Source organism: Astatotilapia calliptera, chromosome 17 (genome assembly GCF_964374335.1).
Source record: "Astatotilapia calliptera chromosome 17, fAstCal68.1, whole genome shotgun sequence".
Taxonomy (NCBI): Eukaryota; Metazoa; Chordata; class Actinopteri; order Cichliformes; family Cichlidae; genus Astatotilapia; species Astatotilapia calliptera.
Window position 1 is genome coordinate 22,797,514 of NC_137438.1, and position 20,376 is coordinate 22,817,889.

At 42.8% G+C, this 20,376-nt stretch overlaps 1 protein-coding gene across 10 annotated transcripts; it reads right to left on the reverse strand.

Moving 5' to 3' along the window:
* Window positions 1-3,760: 3,760 nt before the first annotated feature.
* gata3 (GATA binding protein 3) lies at window positions 3,761-20,312 on the reverse strand. Of its 10 annotated transcripts, none has more exons than XM_080291233.1 (7): window positions 20,172-20,312; window positions 14,917-15,004; window positions 14,372-14,756; window positions 12,911-13,387; window positions 10,340-10,386; window positions 7,765-7,890; window positions 3,761-5,356 (listed from the first exon to the last, which is right to left on the reverse strand). In XM_080291233.1, exons 3-7 carry the CDS (start codon window positions 14,604-14,606, stop codon window positions 5,066-5,068), a joined length of 1,176 nt encoding a protein of 391 aa, XP_080147359.1. In that variant the 5' UTR covers window positions 14,607-14,756; window positions 14,917-15,004; window positions 20,172-20,312; the 3' UTR covers window positions 3,761-5,065. The 10 variants fall into 10 exon arrangements, with proteins under 10 accessions (XP_080147359.1, XP_080147357.1, XP_026003141.1 ...); XM_080291231.1 differs by lacking the exon at window positions 10,340-10,386 and adding an exon at window positions 10,454-10,599 and having other exon boundaries at window positions 12,854-13,387; XM_026147356.2 differs by having other exon boundaries at window positions 10,340-10,599; window positions 12,854-13,387.
* Window positions 20,313-20,376: the final 64 nt, after the last annotated feature.

Here is a 20,376-nt window from a genome sequence, read left to right on the forward strand (position 1 = left end):
GGGGGTATGTAGATGATAGTTGCATCTGTTGTGTCCAATGACTGTAGAAACCAATGACTGTTTTCTTAGTCATAGTGGTGTCAGAAAAGTTTCTGACTGTGTAACAATCCCTTTGATAGTGAGATAGCTAAAGGAGGAACATGTGCCTAATGGAGCTGACTTTAGTGTTTGATTGAAGGTAGTCTCTTGCTGCTAGTTTAATTGAGGGCAAAGTCATGTCATTCTACATTATATGATAGCATACACATCGCAGATTTGGTCAGCTTGTTCAAAACTTTTATCAAAGCCAGATGGCCACAAGGTATAGTCACAAGCATGGTTCTCTAAAATCTAGAGAACGTCTCTAGATTTGAGTGGTTTTGAACATTTTGGCTACACAGAGAGAGAGTTTGCATTGATTACCCTGCTATAAAGCATTTCAGTATCACTCTTAGGAAAAAGAGTTGCACAGACAACAAATAGCAGTAGAACAATTTTCACAAAGTTGAGTGTATCACATTCTAATCGACTTGTCATTAGACAGTGTTGTCTGTCTCTTCGTACCAGTGCCAAATTTTAATGTTATATGACACACTGTAGAGCGTGTGGTATGGGATGTGGATAACCATTAAGCCGAACCCACGCTTATTTTTGTTGTTTTCTTTTTTTCTTTTTTCTTTTTTTTTGGGGGGGGGGGGTGTTCTTCATCCAGGCCTCAAAATATGTAGCTAAGAAAAAAATACTATACACTGTTAAACAGGTATTGGTTTGAGCTGTGAGACAGTAACAGAACCATTAGCCCACAATACACAACCTGTTCCCCCACATGAGACCACACTGACACAGATTGGTCCCACTTTCAAACCAGTATTACTAATACAACACTGCGTTTGTATGTGCTGAGAAACTAGAACACACCTAAACCAAGACATGAAACGTTTTGCACATAAACCATATGTAATGTAAAGAAAGGTGTGAGGGAACAATCAACACATCCTGTACAAATAGGTTTCTGCTTCCTGTTGTGTGATCATTTTTAGCATTGGGGGGAAATTCTGATGTTTTTTTTCTCTCATTCAGTCTTTACTTAAAATATTCAGAGTTTATTTGAATACCCCCTGCTATTGAATGGGTATTGCCTTTTCACATATTAATTCCAAGCAGGAAATGTTGCATCTTTTTGGAAGAAGAGTGGTTTTCAAAGCCATCAAATTCTTAGCGACCCCAAATTTGACCTGACCTCTGCTGAGGGTGACAGCGGTGCAGCGTGGATGAAGATGGACTATTCCTAAGAGCCAATTACACCCACAAATCTGTCATCATCCTCACCTGAAAGACGAGAGGCAGATGCAGGAAGAGAGACAGACAGAAGGAGAGACGGACAGAAATAAGTGGTTTGTGACGGGGATGACGATGATGACGGAGGGAAGAGGACACGGGATCACAGAGAGTGCCTCATCCTCACCTGAGCCAGTTGCAGCACCTCCAGTCACCCTTGGCAGACGTCCACAGCCAGACACCAGCGGGGAAAAGGTCAGCCAGAGGCCATGAGGTCCCACCACAAGGCAAAGCTCTCCTCAATCCCTCTATACACACACGCATACACTCACTATTTCTGTTCTCATTCCACATGCCCCCTTGACCTCACTATTAAAACACAGGAGCAAATCTCCTGATTGGTCACAGCAGCTCAGAAACAAATGATGCCAAATACCTGACTCCTGTATGGCCTTTTCTGCCGGGAAGCAGGCATTCCACTTGTGCAAATATATTTCGATACTGGAAATGGTTTGCAACAGTGCACAGTTTAGGGGTAGTTAGATCTTTAGAGTTGTTTAGAGGTTTCGAGCCAAAGACGACATTTCAGTGCTTTGCATGCGAAAGGATCAAACCTTGAGAGGCCGATTACGTGCAGAAGTTCGCTGTAAGACTATCTGGTTAACTTGTGGCATAATAAAACTAAAAATAAATTAATTTCTTTTTTTCTCTCATCTGAGCTTGATGTGGGTGTCTTTTTTTTTTAAACTCCTGCATCCTGTTATTATCGCAGATTGTAACAAATTAGCATCAGCGCGATCTCTTTTGCTTTGTTTTCTTGTACGTTTTTGGAGGGCTTTAAAGGGTAAAAATGATGCTGAAAGGCAAAGATTCTCCTTGTTTTACCACATTTACATTTAGTATTTTTTTCTGCTTAAATGTGTAAGTCAGGTACTATAAACACGGCTGTCCAGGCTCACTGTGGAAACACGTCACTTTCACCATTTTCACCAGAGTTTCTTCACAAGTCTTTCCTAAATTCTTGATTCAAATGTGATCCTTTAGAACTTACTGCTTTTTTTTCCATATTCCCATCATTTTCATGATTATCAGTTTTTAAATGGGATCATTGTAGCTAAAAAAATAAAAAACAAATACTTAACATTCTTTTTAATCTTTTGCCTGTTCTGCTGCGTTTACGTACTTATTTAAAAAAAATTTGATGTGCATTCTGAGATGGAAGATACGGCAGATGTACTTTTTCATTGCGGATTTCATTAAAGCCAACGTGTCACGAACTGCTCTGCATACACAGAATAAAACATCATGCAAGCAAAGAGAACTGACGTGACTCTAACCACTGTAGCTGCGTTGATGTGAAGAAGATGCTTGTAGATTACTGGAAGGTTAATGATGGTAAAGAAAAATGAAGGGGGATAACATGCAGGAAATTCTTCAATTGAGAACTTGATGGCGTCCAAAGTCATACTCATTGGATGAATGGAATAAATCATATATGCATCATGTCTTGGATTGCATGAACAGAGCATATGGTGATAACTTCCCAGCTTTAACAACACTAATCACCCACTACAGTGTATTACTGAGCTCTGCAGCCCTGCATTGCAATCTTTCATATTAATATCAGCTCGTTATCTTCTTTTCTCTCCTTCCTGCTTCCTTACACAGGCCACTGTCATGCAGTCGCACTAACAGCCCTAAAACTCTACTTTGAGTGCGAGCTGTGGAAATGTCACGAGCAAAACTGATCACTTAATAAACTGACGGGCAAAATGATATTAAAGATGAAGGGAACTTTATCCACTCTGCGGTTCAGAGGTTGAAACAAACACATACAGTAGTTCCTCTTTTCCACTCCTGCTTAACGCTTTAATCATTTCTCACTACTAGAGGTGATACATTCAGTGAGGTTAACTCAATGTTTAGAAGTGTTCATTAACTTTTTTTCTTTAAAGGGTGTTGTACACAGCCATGTGGCTATTTTATATATATTATTATGTGGTATTGTTATATGTATATGATTGGAATATACAGTATTTCTCAGCTTAAATTAATATCAGCCTGTATTTGTTATCTGACTTAATTATTAGTCATTATTAGGATGCAAGAAAAATGCCTGAAACGATGCTTCTTCCTGTTGGGTCCTTCTCGCTCAGTGTACGACAGATGTTTTTTTGTTGCATGTCGGTCGCGATGTGTTTATGTATTTGTCGGATGACACAAAAGCCACTTGAGCCCATGGTGCCCCGCGCATAGTGGCCTGTCTGACCCTGCCATTTGATTTGTTCCTCCATTGCTGCTGTTTATTCCTTCACTTCCTGTTTGTGCTCAACTGACCTAAGAGCTGTTCCTGTGAATGCTGGGTGAAAAAAAAAAAAAAAAAAAAAGGTGGGCGTTACTAGATGTGGTTGTGGTGGGTAGGTGAGTGGGTGGGGGTGTGTGAGCATGTGTCAAAGATCACACAGCACAGAGGCAGACAGAAAAGACAGCTCTCAACCACAGCTAACATGTCAACAGAGATTAAACTAGTTTATTATTTTCAAAGAGGAAAAAAAAAAATTACGAAACAAAAAAGCAGTCATATTTTACACTAGTGATTATTATTAAATTTTTTACAACCATTCAGTCTGCATAACATAAAGAAATAATTCTACATCTTTGTTTCTTTCGTATTTTTGGTACTCTGATTTATACATACAAATAACAAATACAGGAACTTTTTTCACAATGCATATAATCTGTGGGCAGGAAGAAAGTCTTTCAGGTGATCGAGTGTGTGCGAGTGTGTGCGTGTAAGTGTGTGCGTGTATGTGTGTGCTTGTACGTGCGCGCTTCAACACAAACCAATTGCCCGAGACCTATAGCACATCCAAAAAAAAAAAAAAAGAAGAAGAAGAAGAAGAAGAAGAGAGATGCCTGCAGCCGGAGCCGCTGACTCTCTGCAAACTTAATGCAACACAATTCATGCAGGCAAAAACCGAGGCCTGCCCTTTCTCAAAAGTCTTTCCCTCACCTCCTCCTCCCTTTTTTTTTCTTTCCTCCGGGACTCGGAGGCAGCCTCTCCTCACTCCTCCGGTGGCAAGTCTCTCCACCTGCTGCGACTCGTACCCTTCTTGTTGTTAGCTGCCCAGGGGCATGTTTCCTTTTTTTCTTACTTAATTAAAAAGTCTTCATTAAATGTACTGTATTTCATACAATTTGTACAAATATATTCAACGTCTGTCTCTCCTCATCTTCAGCAGAAGGAGGAGAAGAGGGAGAGGAAGCAAGGGAGCGGGAAGGGGGTGGTGGTGGTGGTGGGGGGGGGGGGGGGGTTTCCTGTTACACAGGTGCAAGGTGAAGAGAGTCGGGTTTGGACATTGAGGAAGAGGGCGTCACAAAAGTTCTTTTAATGTCAGTTTTTTGTGATGTCAAGTGTGGAAAAATGGCTTTTTGTACACAAATGGAGCTCCTTATCGTGTGGATCAGCTGGGAGGACAGCCTCAATGTGGTGGTGGCAGCTCGGGGAGGAGGGAAAACAAAAAAACGTCCCCCTGGAGGTCGGTGCGCCACAGTCAAGTCAAGTCTGCAAAGCATTCACATCGCAGAGGTACACTTCGATTTTTATAAAAAATAAGATACAACTGAGGAGAACAGGAGCCTAAAGCCTGTCGCACTCACACACCGTGGCTCGGCGGTGAGACTGGGGAGCTTAGATCGGACCGAGAAGCAGTTTGTTGTTTAGGATATGGAAGCAGGGCAGCAGAGGTACCGAAAGGTGCGGTGGTGGCGAGGCTGAGGATTCAGAAGTGGTGCACCGCGTGGAGCTCTAACCCATGGCTGTGACCATACTGGAAGGGTGGTGCGGGGTGAAGGGGAGGCTCGAGGAGGGGTGCATGGGTGTGGGGGTGGTCAGCATGTGGCCAGAGTGCGAAAAGGGGGGGAAGGATGACATGTGGCGGGACAGAGCGGCCGGGCTGAATGAGCTGGTCTTGTCCATCAGGCTCTTGGAGAAGTCGTCCATGTTATCTTGGGCCTTTTTGCTCTTCTTTGACTTGCTGGACATCTTCCTGTTCCTGGTCTGGATGCCTTCCTTCTTCATGGTCAGAGGTCGGTTGATCTGCTCTCGAAAGGAGAAAGAAAAAGATGGCAGATGAGTATTTGGTCCTCGTGAACATTTCACATGAGATACGAATCTTAAAATTTAAGATTCCAGTATGAGATTTATATTAAAGCAAAACAAACCGTAAGTGAGGGGTGTCACAGAGTTTCAGAGTAAATAAGAAAAATGTGGTGCACAAAGAGCTTTTTAGTTCTCTTAGAGGCAGATTTTGGGGTTTTGGACAGACATAATGATATGTAATGGAGTCCCATTACGAGGCGAATCAGGCTGTCCCATCCCGAAACACAAGATTGTTTATCTATACTGTGAGAATGTGTGTTTGTGTGTGTGTGTGTGTTGGGTCGGATATGAATGTTGATTCCTATAAGCTGGACTGTATCTAAGGCTGTAGCTATGCCAGGAAGAGAAAAGAGAGAAAAAGGACAGATGAAGGGGAGGAGGGGGGTGCAGGGAAGATGGAGAGAGCGTGTGCAGAACACAGACGGAGAAGAGTCTGGCAGCTAATGTGCAGCCGGTCAACCACAGAGACACATGGCCATGACGACTGTCAGCGTCGGCCAAGTCCTTCTCTCCACCCTCCTTCTCGACCGCGTGGCCGACTCTTGGCCAAAATGGCCCCAGCTGCCATATTCCAGCATAGGTTTTAGCGAGGAATGAGAGCTGGATGATGGAATTCCGACTGTGGGCAGGATTATGAGGGAGGTGGATGAGGCCGACTGGCTTCCTGATCTTTCTCAGTGGTTCTTCCCGGGGAAATGGGAACAGGGATTTCTCGAGCTGTCTGAGACATTGGCATTTTTCGCTGACTCTTTAAACAGCGGCCTCGATGATTAGTGGAGGGCACAGATCTGTTTTCCCCCCAGTGATGTGGGTTTCACTCGCTAAGCTTTGACTCCATACTGGGTGACCTTCTCTGCCTTGCGTGCCCTGATTCCAGTTCTAGGGCATGCTACACCCACCGAAAGCCAGTCTAGCCTCCGCTCTTTGATGCTGAGATGTCTACCGTCTCGCGAAACAATTCTTGGGCCTCCAGCGTGTGCTCGGCCACCAATACCCGAGCATATCAAAAAAAAAGCATTTGAGTCAATGGCCCCCACAGAATGCACAGTGCAAGCTCTCACATCCTCCCTCCAAAAACCAGCAGCTAACCACCTGAAACCTCAGCGTCCGTACAGAAGTGTGAGGACTGTACACCTCTCAGAAATATAAAGATGAGAAAGACACCTTACAGGCACAGTGAGAAAACCCCTGATTACTCGGAGAAGGCCATCTATGTTTTGGGTGTTAACACAACCTTGTGTTTGTGGCAACTTTTCTGTTTTCACAAGCTTCTTATCTGAGCTTACGGGACAACAGACTGCTACCATCAGGTGTTTTGTACGCTCACACTTACACACATTAGGAGCCCATGCAGGCCAGCGGGGACTCCACTAAATTCTCCATGAAGAATGTGGAATTTGTTTCAAAGGGAGCAAACCCCAACAGAAGTCTGGATTTACCAAAAGAAACTAATTTCATAATTACACCAAGGTCGGGGTCAGTTCAGATGCTAATATGTAACGGGGAAATATTATTCTACTCTCCTTTTAACCTTGGTCTGAATCTGCTTCTGCACCGCCTCACAATGTGCCAAAAGTAACATGGGAAAATGATTTAACAGAGAGCGCTTGCGTGACAAGCTGGCCAGCAGAGCAGGATACTCTTCCCCTTATGCACAAGGGTATAGGCAACCTCTATCTGTTGTCTGTACAAGGGGGAAGAAAATTACCTACATGTGGCCTCAGAGCAGTTATCCTGCTTATTATTATTATTAGTTTCAGCCACAATGGCAGTTTGATTAAAAGTGACAGCTTTGTGCACAGGAGAGGAGAGAGAGGGAGAGATAAACGCGTCCCTGGGGTTTTCAGATTGAGGATGTGAAATGATGTGGCGAGGCACTAACCAACCCAAAACGAATCAGACGGATTGGTGGTCAGAGGGGGGACTCAGAGTCCCTGGCGCGCATGGAACCAAAAGGCTAGAAATAGAAGAAGAAGAAGGGGGGGAAAACGGTCTAAAAAAATTAATCGAATTTTAATTAAGCCCCTTCTTTAATATTCAAAAGCAAGGCGGCTGCGGGCTTAGTTCACTTAGGTCTTATACATTTTAGATTCGCACTTACTGCCAATAAATCATATTAATTCTACAGTATTTGTTATCGCCGTGCCCCGGAAATTCTCTGCAGGGACAAGTCAGATAAAATATTCAAAGGGAGAGAGGGGAAGGTGCCCAGCAGGACGTGATGGGAGAGAAATAAAGAAGGCAGATCTGAGGAGAAGGGGGACATAGATGGGAGCTGGACGAATAAATATTGGAGGCAAGCCTCGATAGTTATGAGAGATATCCAGTGAAGGTTTATTACTCACATTGTGCAGTTTAAAGTACAGGCCGCAGGCGTTGCACACCGGGTCCCCGTTGGCATTTCTCCGCCACAGCGTCGTCGTTGTCGTCTGACAGTTTGCGCACGACGTCCCTGCCCGCCTGGCTGCCGACTGCACGACGCAGACAGGCCAAAAAAAGGGAAAGGGGAAAGAAAAAAACATCACATGACCACTCAATGACCCAATCATCACTGAGGTTTATTCTAACAGCTTTAATACCATCATTCAGGGCTCGTTTTAACACTTAAATATGGCTTAAAAAAATACACACACTAGTTAACTTTCCTTACGCGAAATAGCCATGTGGCACTCATTAAGAGGGATTTGCAAGGATATCTGTGGAATTTTTAAGTCATCGGGATAAATTGGTGTAAATTCAGCAGCCCTGTATCCATGGTATCCTCGATTGATTTAACAAAGAAACAACACATGCATTTTCTATTATACCTGCTTAAATACAGTCTTTAATTTTTCACTCCAGCATTGCGCAAAGCTGCTTGAAACATTCAGGAAGCTTTTATTTTGACAGTATATACATTGTATATCTCTACCCAGTGCATTTTCTTTTGCATTTAGTGCAAGCTGAAATTTTTTTTCAATGAGGAAAGAAATAAATTTAAAAAAGGAAAACAGGGTTGCTTTCACCCGGGGCTAAAAATAGCCACGTAGAGCTCATACCTCCTGGAGAATAAATATTTACAGAACACATAAAAGCAGGGCCTTGAAATGGGAGAGCTATTAAATGTGATTAAATTAACCCCCTCCTTAAAAAAAGCCAACACGTGACGTCAGACAATGGAAAGGAAAAGGAAGGAGATGAAACGTATAGATTTGGCATCTATTAAACGTAAAAGGCCTCGTCTGGAATGTATGCTTTGGATTCTTCCAATATGCGCACAAAATATGAATACATGATGCGGTGAAATGAACCACATGGCAATAATTGCACGCCAGTTAAAAGCACACAGTTTGGAGAAAGAAAGAAAGAAAGAAAGAAAGAAAGAAAGAAAGAAAGAAAGAAAGAAAGAAAGAAAGAAAGAAAGAAAGAAAGAAAGAAAGAAAGAAAGAAAGAAAGAAAGAAAGAAAGAAAGAAAGAAGTGGGTATTTTTGGCTTCGCTGCAGGCTACTAGGAGAGTAAAACCCTCGCTCCATCCTGCCACAGTGAAAGTCATGTCTTCCGATGGATTTCAGCTGCCTGCCTCACAGGCCAGTTTGCTGCAGTGGCTTGACATTGATGTTATAATCTCTAAAAACAATCAATAGACAGGTGACCGCAGAGGACACGCTAACGTAAAGGACTACATTATCTCAGGGAGGAATTTCCAATTATACACACGTGGTGGCCCAATAACCCCTGCTGCTGATCGCTGTGAATACCCAATCACAGTGAGGGAACACACCTTTTGAAATCTCTATTTTTATTCACTTAACCTATCATCATAGTTTAACCGGTTTTCTTATTTTTCCAACATTTTGTTTTTTTCTTCGCAGCCAACACTTTAAATATCAGCAATGAAAGGTCAACAGGATTGGTATTTACACGTTGTGGTGATTTCATAGAGAAATGATTCGGCTCGCAGATCTTATCTTCGTGCTAAATTTCACTTTCTGGCCTGTACAGTTTTTTCCTGACCCTTTTCACCTCCGCGAGAAAGAGGTTCAAGGTCAAACTGACCTGGTTGTTACCCATACCTGAGCATCCTCGTGTATTTAAGCGGTGATTACAACGCTAAACAATTTCTCGTCGTGGCTCTCTGTCTGGCCTGGCTCGGGCTGCCTCAGCCTTTATGTTTTGACTGGGGAAGCGGGGCTTGTGTTGTTGAAAGCGACTTATCTGCGCTGCTCAGATATCCGGCAGCTCTTTCCTGAGTAGTCGGGTTTTCACATTATAGAGGCAAAGAGAAGAAGTCCAGAGCAGAAGAGGTCTGGACGGCCATTTTTGCCTCGAAAGATTTTTTTTTTTCAAAGAGTGGGGAACTCCTGTGAAGCTCATAAGAGATGTAAGCTCTGATGAGAGGGGCTTTCCCCAAAATAACTGTAAAAATAGCTGCACTTGGAAAGCAAAAAGGTCTGCTTATAGCTACAATATAGGCTCACCTACAAGATGAAATAAAAAAAAGGATGCTGTAAAGAGTGCAGAACTGCAGCCATGCTCAGTTCCTTTAATTAGAATCAGAGTGGGGGGTCTTTTGTTTTGTTTGTTTGTTTTTTGTTTGTTTTATCCCGGGGGGTTGTTTTATTTGCTCAATTAAATATGAAAGATAGAAAATGTAATCTCTCTTTTAAAAAAAGTAAACCTAAGGCGCTCGCAGTGCAATTTTAAATTAAATATTTAAAAGTTAAATAACACTGTGCAGGACGTAAATAAGGTACTACAAGTGGAAATAGTCCAGATGTCGTACAATAGCTGTAAAGCTTTGATGGCCACAGGTAGCGTTCTATGATATACATGGGGCCTACTGTGTGAATCAATGACAATTTTAGCAAATAAAAAGTAGCACTGTCATTGCATTAAAAAAAACTGCACTTTTTTTCTGTGGTAATATCTTAAAGCAGAGACCTGCACTTGTCGAGTCAATTTCCTGCAGCTAATAGGCCTACTTCTTCCTGGATAGGGGAAAAACAGAGAGAGAGACGGAAATGTCATCAACAGAGAAACATGGTGGAAACGTACCAGCCGTCGCTTGGGTTTGATGAGAGGGCGATTCTGCCCGTTCATCTTGTGATAGAGTCCGCAGGCGTTACACAGATAGTGACCCGTACCGTCCCGCCTCCACAGCGGAGTCGACGTGGCCCCGCAGTTCACACACTCTCTACCTTCTGCAAGAGCCAACGCGCACACGGACACGGACACACACACACACAGAGACACAAACAGAAGATGGAGAGAGTGTCCAGGTCAGTTGGTCCTTAAAATAACCAGCAATAACTGGTTCATGCAATCAATGCTGAGAATAAAAAGAGGTTAGAGAAAAGTATATATATATATATATATATATATATATATATATATATATATATATATATATATATATATATATATATATATATATATATATACATATATATATATATATATCTGTAAAGCACAGAACGATTAATAATGACATCGACTAATAATAATAACTAGACAAACTAGTACCAGTAATTAACAATAATGATATTGATAACAATAACTAGAAAGTAGAAAGGTTTGTAGTAGATTTATTTGTCACACACACACACCACGCACGCACACATTAAACACATGTGGTTAGTGTTGGTGTCGAATACAGCAGTTGTGTTAAGGTCCATAAAGCATAAATTATTTCAGTAAACCACAAAACTTTTCACACTGCGAGTCTCTGAGCAGGATTTTCAGACTGAGCAAAATCCACTTTGGAGCGTGACAATTTTTTAAAATAAATCTAATCAAATCCGCCTTCGTCCGAGCCATTAAATTTCCCTTTATTGAAAATTTATATAATAATAATAATAATAATAATAATAATAATAATAATAATAATAATAATGATAATCTTTTATTTTGAAATGGGGGGGGGGGGGGCAGGTTTGACTGGCACTTCTCTAGTGACACCGACAGGTGAGACGCGCACTAACAGTTGGATTATGGTATACGGGGGCCTGAAACTGAAACAAGGGAGCTCGCTGCACACATAGTCAGATTATTTGAAAGCAGAGACTCACTCACACAGGGCTTTTGTGCAACGCCGAGAGCCTTTTGCATTCTCAGGCATGCAGCCACACTTCCCCTTTTTTCGAGCTGCAAACACACACGCACACACACACAGCTCGACTTCTTCACAAAGACTAACAGAGATGCGTCGGTCCGGGTCGTGCCGCGTCGTTTAGATGTGACAGACATGCAAGCACCTGGGAAAGTGTGTGTTGCTATTTCTCTCTCTGTTTTTTTTTTCTTCTTTTTTTTTGGCTTGATAATATGTTGCAGAAATCAAACAGGAACTGATCCAATGCATGTGACTTAAGAAAAGCAGGCCTCTGCAATGCACCGTTTTGCACAGTGTGCTTGGTGCTCCGGGAGAAAAGCTTTCAGCGCTGCGCTGAGTTTACACTGCCGCACTGAAGACCCGATTAAAACATCCAAATGAAACTCTTCAGATCGCCAAATATTTTTAACTGCACATTATCTCACATGATCCCGGAATTCACATCTTTATTTGCATTAATGGCCCAGTGTATACTGCTGAATAATCCCGATGATATGCATCAACTAATCCTCTGTTTTCTATACACCCCATCAAAGACGCTGATATTAATCTCATTACAGAAAACTGGTTTTCAGCGGCGCTGAAATAACCTTTAAAATAATTACCCACCCTCTTCACAATTTGTAAATATCTCCCTCCTCTCTGTCTGTCTGTCTTCTTTTTTCCCTCCCCTCGGTGGTTCGTGCACTCTGCCACGGCGACGGTTCAGCCGCTTTTTCCCTGTGAATGAACGAGCAGTATCCGGTGCTCTACCGCTGGGTAAACAATGCAACTGTGGCGTGCACTGGTCCGACAATAATGGGATTATCTTAAACATATAAACGGGGCGACACAGCCCAGAGAGTTGGCTTCCCCTCTGTCTCTCTCCCACTCTCTGTTAGTGCAGAGGAAGATGAAAAAATGACCTTATTTATGGTTCAACTCGGAAATCATTTGCGTCATGATTTTTTCCTTTTTACCTCAATATAAAAAAAAGTTAAACTCTTTTTTTTTTTATTTCAGTTGTCAATGGTGTTAATCTTTTTCCCCCATTTTTTATTTTTTATTTATTTTAAAAAATAAATATAACGTATTTTATATTTGTTTTATTGGTGTTATATTATATTTCATATTATTATGATTTTTTTTTAAATCAGACCATTAAGGGAAATCTGTGAGGTATTTTTGCGACTGTCTGGGTTAAACTGACTCCTGCGGCCTTAAACCTCCATGTGAGGGATGAACGTGCTGATTATGGGCATTTATTTTAGAAATCTATGTGATATTAAACACGGCTGATCATTAAAGGCTGCAATTCTGGGGAATGCTGTTAGATCAAAAGGGAATGTAATAAAGCGCACGCCTACCTGAAGTGGACCTTGTTTTTGGTCTTGTTTTGGAACCATAACTAGAAGATGACCCACCTATCAGGCTACTTGGTGGGAAGAGGCCTGGGCCGTATTCAGGGACATAGGGTGGGTATGTGGCGATGGGGTGGTGGGCAGAGGATGACCCTGCTCCGATTGATGCCACGCTCCGGCTGTGAGCTGACTCCAGTTTCATACTCTCGGCCAGGGTCACTTGGTACTTTATGCACTCTTTATCCTCCTGCCGCCCGGAGCTGCTGGAGCCGGGGGTAGATATGCCCGGATCCGGGGATACGTCTTTGGGAGGGGTCGGGGGAAACGTGAAGAGGTGTGGACTGGAGTGACCGGTAGACAGGGAGGAGGAGGATGAGGCTGGGGGGTAGACGGACAGGCTGGCCGGGGAGCCATGGTGCAGGTTCTTGGGAAAGGGGCTCAGGTTCCAGGGAGAAGTGCTGTGGTGCGGGGGGATTCCTTTGCTCCCCTCCAGCCAGGGCAGAGAGCCGTGCAGTAATGAGGGACGGCACACCTGGCTACCTGAGGCAGCACAGAAAAACAACAGAAAAGATCACAACCTGACTTCACTCTGCAGTAAAAACAAATACACATTGCCATTTAGAGTTGTCGGGCTTCAGGCCTGAAAAAGCAGGATTTAAGCTTTACACACAAATTAAGCAAACAAATCAGGTGACATTTCTTTATTTCTTTTTTATTATTATTATTTTTAATTATTCCACACACAGAAGCAATCATTCACTGTGACCAACATCCAGTTCTACATTTAAAAAATCCTGACAGTTTGTTTACACGTAGAAATTATTTGAACCCCTCTAGTGTGTAGAAATCTGAGAGTTTCATGTGGCCACGCACGTGCGTAAATTTACCCTTTAACCTTCCTATTGAGCGGGCCTAAATGCAACATATGAATGCATGTAATTCAAAAGTAACTCGACTGTTGAGGAAGTTAAAGCCTACATCATAGGAAACTTCATAAATGACTACGCGTCAGTGACTGGCACATTAGAAAATAGACAGTTGGAGTGTGAGAGCAGAAGCCAAAAAACATAAATACCAAAGTGTTCCAGGTGTATCTCTGGTTTCTGTGCCAACACGTCTATTTGTTTAAATCCGTAACTAAACACTCGATCGATCCAGAAAACAAATTGGGCACGAGCTTTTAAAAAAGGAAAAAAAACTTCACCAGCATATGAGTCAGCTCATGTTTGTGAACTTTAAACGGGAATTGACTTCAGTACGAGCCATACTCAGAAACCATACGCGTAAACTACACATATTCACGCCGTGGTTTCACAACACTTGAGTTTTATAAGTCGAATCAACCCGGGCTAAAATCGAAACTCGTTTCTTTTTTTTCTTTTTTTCCTTTTTTCTTTTGTCTGGGTCACAGTGAGAAAATAATTCCGAGCTGTAATGGAGCCTGCCTGCAATTACGCACGGGCATCCAAACAAATAAAGGGAGCAAATGATTAAATAAAAGGCCTTAACAGGCCGTTTACTTACTGTGTGGAGGAGGAGGGTACCTCTGGACGGCTCGGACAGAGTTTCCATAGTATGGAGAGACGTGGTTCCCCTGTCCATCGATATTAAAGAGTACATCCACATCTTCAGCGAGGGGATACTGCGAAGGGTCCATGTATGAGTGGCCGAGGCCCGGGTGATGTGAGCCAGGATGCTGTTCGTTCATCACCGCGGGATGATGGCTTATCCATCGTGGCTGGTCCGCACTTACTTCCATCGCTTGATTTCTTTAGATATATTTTTTCGTTGCTTTAGCAAATGTTCATGCACGCTGAAGCAAACTGGTACAAGTCAAAAGATAAGAAATAAACTGTCCCAAATCCGCGTGTTTGTTAAATCCACAGGTTCCGCGCTTGCTTCCGATCACCTGGAGACAGAGGGGAGAATTTATTGTCTTACGTTCTAACATTTGTTTACATGCAACGCTTCTAAAACTTGGCAGGACGCTCACGCTTAAGCAAATTCACACGCGATTTTTTTTTAAAAAATTTTTTTTAACAAAGACAGAAATTAAACAGGGAACATACCCAACATTACAAATGCAACTGAGGTGCTGTCACAGAAATACGTCCAAAATGGAATCCGGTCCCACGCAGAGCTCCTGAACTTCTTCCTCTTAGCAAACAAACAGCGAGAAAAAAAAAAGTCAGTGTTTCAGCTCAACAAGTAGCGGAGGCTCGCACGGGGCGCAGGCAGGGCTTGTTTGCAGTGGATGGCCTCACTGCGCACTGACCAGCACCAGCAAGTTAGACTCACTGATCAAATCTCTGTTTGTGCGCAGTTGAAGCCCTCTCCATTAACTCCGCTCCTCTCTCTCTCTTTCCCTCTAGGTCTGTGAGTCTCTTGCTTACTCACCCTTGCCCTACCTCTCTCGCTCTCTCTCTCTTTCTCTCTTGCTCCTTCCAGTCCCCCTTCTTTTTTTCCTTTTCTCTCTCTCTCTCTCTCTCTCTCTCTCTCTCTCTTTCTCTTTTTTTTTTTTTTTTTTTTTTTTTTTACAGTGAAGGCATTCTTTCAGGATGGCGCCAGGCAGCTCAATGCTTGCAGACAGCTGTGGCGCGACGCAACTTAAGGAGGGTCTGTCAGTGTCATCAGTTAAGGGGAGGGGCCTGCTCTAATTGAATACAACATTTGGCCAAGGAAGATATAGAAGAGCTGCAAGAATTTATTACCTTTTTAATGTTTGTTTGTTTGTTTTTTTTCTCTGAACTCATCAAAAGAGGTATATTTGTTTTAAATATGAAAATTGTACTGTAGTAAGGCCTTATACACTTAACAGCTGTCTTATGCATGCAAGCGTGCTAGGTGTGCAAAACTCGTGTTGTAGGAAGTTATTTTATTTTGAATTAATCTATAAAATATGATACCTACGTTTATAAACTTAAAAGGGAAAACTTATAAATTCACCTTCAGCGTCATTAAAGTTGACAAGTATAAAAATGATAACCAAAAATAAAAGTTTTAAACTCCTTTTCTAAGAAAAAAAAACTTATTACAACAGCCACTAAAGTCTGCGCTTTTTCCTGCTACAGTTTGCAAGAAGAGAAGAGCAGAAGCCGCTGCAGAGCCTGTTGCTCTGGGCCAACGGCATGTTGCGGGACATTTATGCTCTTAAAATTGTGACAGTGCGTCCTCTCGCGGTGACAGCCACATTATTCTAATGGCAGATCCAAACTGAGCCGATTTCCTCACCGCGAAGGGACGCCTGGGTGACTAAGCCTCCAGTTTAAAAAAAAAAGAAAAGTTAAAAAAAATAGTTATAATGTAAGCTAATACTGGCTGTTACTTAACTCAGTCGGTATCTGTGCGGTAGCTGCAACCTGTTCACTGCAGCTCAGACAGACGAGCAACAACGAGCGATGTCAAGATTTATTCACAACAGTGAATAACGCGCATTGATAACTCGCACTGCGAGTGACCGTAGCCCGCCTCGCTTTGACCAGTTTTTCTTTTTAAATAAACAAACTGGAATTTAAAAGGATGTGTGCGCCGTGACACGGCCATGATGCCCTACGTCTTCCACCTGAGAAACAGTCCCCCTGTATCCCTCCCCGTGGGCAGGTGTGTGTGGGAGGGGGGAGGTTTTTTATGTCTAAATCCCGGTTTGATCTGCGTATACTGTCAGACTGGCGGTGTGTAATAGTAGCAGTGTGTGTGTGTTGGGGGCAGCCACTGGAAGTGACGTCACCGCGGTGTAAACAGTCAGGAAATGAATCCTCTCTCGGCGGCTGCGGGAGCGCGCACGCCCTCGCACCACGTAGGTATTGGCATGAATTTGCTGTGGGTGTAATAATAGGTGGGGGTCACTTCCTTAGAGTGGGGGGTTGGTACCAAATAAATAAATAAATAAAAGCATTAAGGTGATCAATGAAGACGCCATCAGACAGATTATTTAGCAGGTGAGTCCTCAGTTGCATGCGGACAGGTGATGGCTCATTCATTCAATCCCGTCTGAAATTATTAAGCTTGCTCTTAACCGAGCGCTTGGGAGCACGGGCAGAGGAGGACTTGGCAAAGCGTGCTATTTTTCCCTCTCTCCAGGATAGCCCTACCTGGGGAGAGGGAGAGGGAGAGCGAGCGTTTCTCACACAGGCAAAGCCCGAAACTGAACTTGGACGCAAACTGCTGTAGCTGCCATTGTCAGGCTGTCAGCCGACTCGTGTAATTATCCTCTTGAAAAAAGTATCGCGGAGCGTTATCCACAAAGTAGCCGTTATAGGTGCTCGAAGGCAACACACGACGGTAAAATGTGGCCTAAAATCCCGATTATGTGTTTTTGTTTCTTGACTGGATGCATCGAAGCTTAGAGAATGGGACATGGAAGCCATCCCATCACTTGAGTCCCCAAGCCTCGGTGTCAATAACGCCGGGGCTTATTCAGCGCGGGATATAAGACTGCCTCTCCCTTTCTTAAAAAAAAAGGGGGGGGGGAAAAGTCATTTTTAATCCTAAACTGTCGTCACGAAGGGAGAAATGGTGGCTTTGGCTCTTTTTTCTCTGTGTGTGTGTGTGAGGACGAAAAAGCGAGAGGGGCTAAAACGAGCCCACATTAGTCTATTTTTGTAGTTAATGGCCTACAACTAGCACCGATGCTGTGCGCAAAGATTTGTTAAAGGTTTATTCATAAACGCGGGCGAGGGTCCAGTCCTTTTCTTGATGGCTTAGATAATTTCTGCGAGATTATGTTAGCCAGCTTTGATTAAAATCGAGCCACTTTTTTTTTGTTCTCTTCACTGCAGTTAACACAAGAACGGATTATTCCATTGCCTGTGTGTGTGTTTGTGTGTGTGTTTAGGGGGATCAAATGTTTTAGATAACGTCTAATGCTTGCGTGCATGTGCGTGCGTGTGTGTGTCTGTGTCTGTGCGTGTGTGTGTTTACTTTGTTCCTCAGCGTCCCGTGTTCACAAAATTACAATCATTGTTTTCCCTCATAAATAAAAGTTTCCTTCCGCCAGCTGATTAATCAAAGGTCAGCGAGATAAAAATCATACTATATTAATACATGGTGTAACAGTTATGCCACCACCAGTGAGTGTTCACCCACTGCTACCACTACAGTAATATCAATACTTTTTTGAAAAGGAAAATAAATTCAAATGATATGAGTAGCAGCTCGTGTGAGGTACATTTAGAGCCACGAAGAAGCAAGAAGCTCTATTGTAAAATAATATTGAAAAAAAATCGCCTGTGCGCATGCGTGTGTGCGCATTTACGGCCTGTTATCTTGGGTCGTAATGTGTCACGTATCTTTATTTATTCTGGCACGCACAGAGCTAAGATACCCAGCCAGAATTAGACTTAATTTTTGTGAAATATAAATTTTTTAAATATTTTTTTAAATCAAAAAGCACTTTGGCGCAAGAAAACACACGATATAAGAACATAATCCAAAGAGCTTCTGTGGAAAAAAAAAGAGATGCCCAGCCAGTGATTAAAAATGCTACGGGCTATAGTCATGCTGTAAATTGTGATATTTTTTACTGGTTAAGCGCTCATTTATACATTTTGAAACCCGTATATTACCGCAGGTAACCTATTTGTTTCTTACTCAGTGAGTCATTTGTCACCTTTCTAGTCTTTTCAAGAAAAAAGTGGGGCTGCTTTTCTGTCAGCATGGGAACCAAGTCTGGTTCTTAGAACAAAACTAGGGCGTAAAATTCTGCTTGTTGGGCGCGTGAAACTTAAAAACAGAACTGGCTTTCCTAGAACGATTTAAATGAGCAAGAGCTGAAGGATTGATCACATTTTCTTCGAGTGTGTTTAAAAAGAAAAAGAAAAGAAAACTAGCACATCAGATTTTGTGTCATTCTTCCCAACGAAGAAGAAAAAAAAGAGCAAAGAAAAAAAAGGGGGCTGCCAATTGACTGAGTTGTGATTCTTATCTTTATATCACGTCTCGCCAGACGCACTGATGTAATCTTTCATTTGAGGTGCAGGGCCTTTTCACCTCTTGTCTTGTGCATCTCCAAACAGAAGTCATTCATCATTCAGGCACTAAATTGTTTGGCTGATTTTTTTTTATTTTATTTTATTTATGTTATTAATCTTTGTGATTTAAATGCGTTTAAAGTGGAGCTCGGAGTGCTAGCAGCCTCTCTGACACCTCATGCAATAACGAAATTTCGATTGTGACGGGAAATTGGAGTGAAAGTGCTATCCGCTCGAGCGGTCCGCTGCTCTTCTTCTACGTTTTTAATCCGAGTTTATATTATTTTAATAATAACACCGTATTTTTTATCCTTTTATCCTTTTTTTATCCTATCGAATCCTATCCTCTTTTCTAAGAAGCGAAAAAATGAAGGGAAGAAAAAAAAACATCAAGGTGTCCGAGGGTTTCTCTCGTGTTCTGCTCCCCGCGTGCAAATAACCGTTGGAGCTTTTTGGCCCGTGACTGTGCGCGTGTGATGCCCCTGATTTAGCTTCCTATTCATTCTAAACAGCGGCTCTCTCCCTCTCTCGCACTCACACAAACACACCGCCATCTCGAGACACAAGGACCAAAGACGAGATGGAGGAAACTAATAACGGGCTGGGTGTGTGTGTGCGTGTGGGGGTGCAAAGCAGCCTCAGCAAGCCCAGCTCCTTCTTATGACCCGCCGGCAAAGGTAATCAGATCAATTTCACGGCTTGTATGGGATTCTCGCCTGCACCACCAGGTAATGCGAGAGGTAATGGGTCGCTAAAAACACTCATCTGTGCTATTTTAGGTGTAGGTTAAATAATCTAAGAAGTGAAACCGGCTGTCGTTTAGCCTTTTTACATATCAATCCGTTGACTCAGGCGAGCCAAAGAAAAAGAAATGCTAGCTTAATTATCAGCCCGGCCAACCAAAGCAAATTTCGCTTGCGCTGCTAATAAATAAAAGGATAGAGAAAGCAGTTAGCATTAAACGCAACAATGGCGCTCGTTATGGATGTTGTAGCCAGTATTGTCAACAATACCCCCCCCCCCTTTTTTTTCTTTTTTTTTTAAATTCCACCAAGTGCACACAGAGCGATGTTGAGGGGGAGAGATGAAGGTGTAACGGGTAGCTTCATCTCCGGCTTCACTGAAGTCCAGTCAAAAAAAAAGATTAAAAGAATGTTACCGCTTTACTCATAATTTTCGTTTATAGTCATTTAATCTAGCACCCAAAAAAAAGCACATTCACAAAAGTTTCCCATCATTCTCAGACCGTCAGTGAGCTCACAGACAGGCTACAAAGCCACCGAGGGAAGCGGCAGCTCATTGGATGGGGCATTTAGGATGCGGCGGCTTCAGAGCAAATCTAAATATTTACTGACCTGCAGTGGACGCTGGACGGGTGGAGGCTTTTTTTTCCGCAGACGTGAAGGAAGAGTGACATAGAGATGGAGGCGCCGATGGCATTTAGAGAGAGGCAGAGGAAAAAAGAACGAGAGGGCGAGGAGCTGTGGACGGGGAGGGGAAAAACACACACGCAGACACACACACACAAACACTCACACACACACTCTCAGCACAGCGCTA

Coding starts and splice junctions, on each gene's coding strand:
- gata3 (XM_026147356.2), bottom strand. CDS start 14,606: ATGGAAGTAAGTGCGGACCAGCCACGATGGATAAGCCATCATCCCGCG. Junction 10,600..12,853: donor AAAAACAAGGTCCACTTCAG/GTAGGCGTGCGC, acceptor TGGCTCTTGCAG/AAGGTAGAGAGTGTGTGAAC. Junction 5,357..7,764: donor TGTACTTTAAACTGCACAAT/GTGAGTAATAAA, acceptor TTTCGAGAGCAG/ATCAACCGACCTCTGACCAT.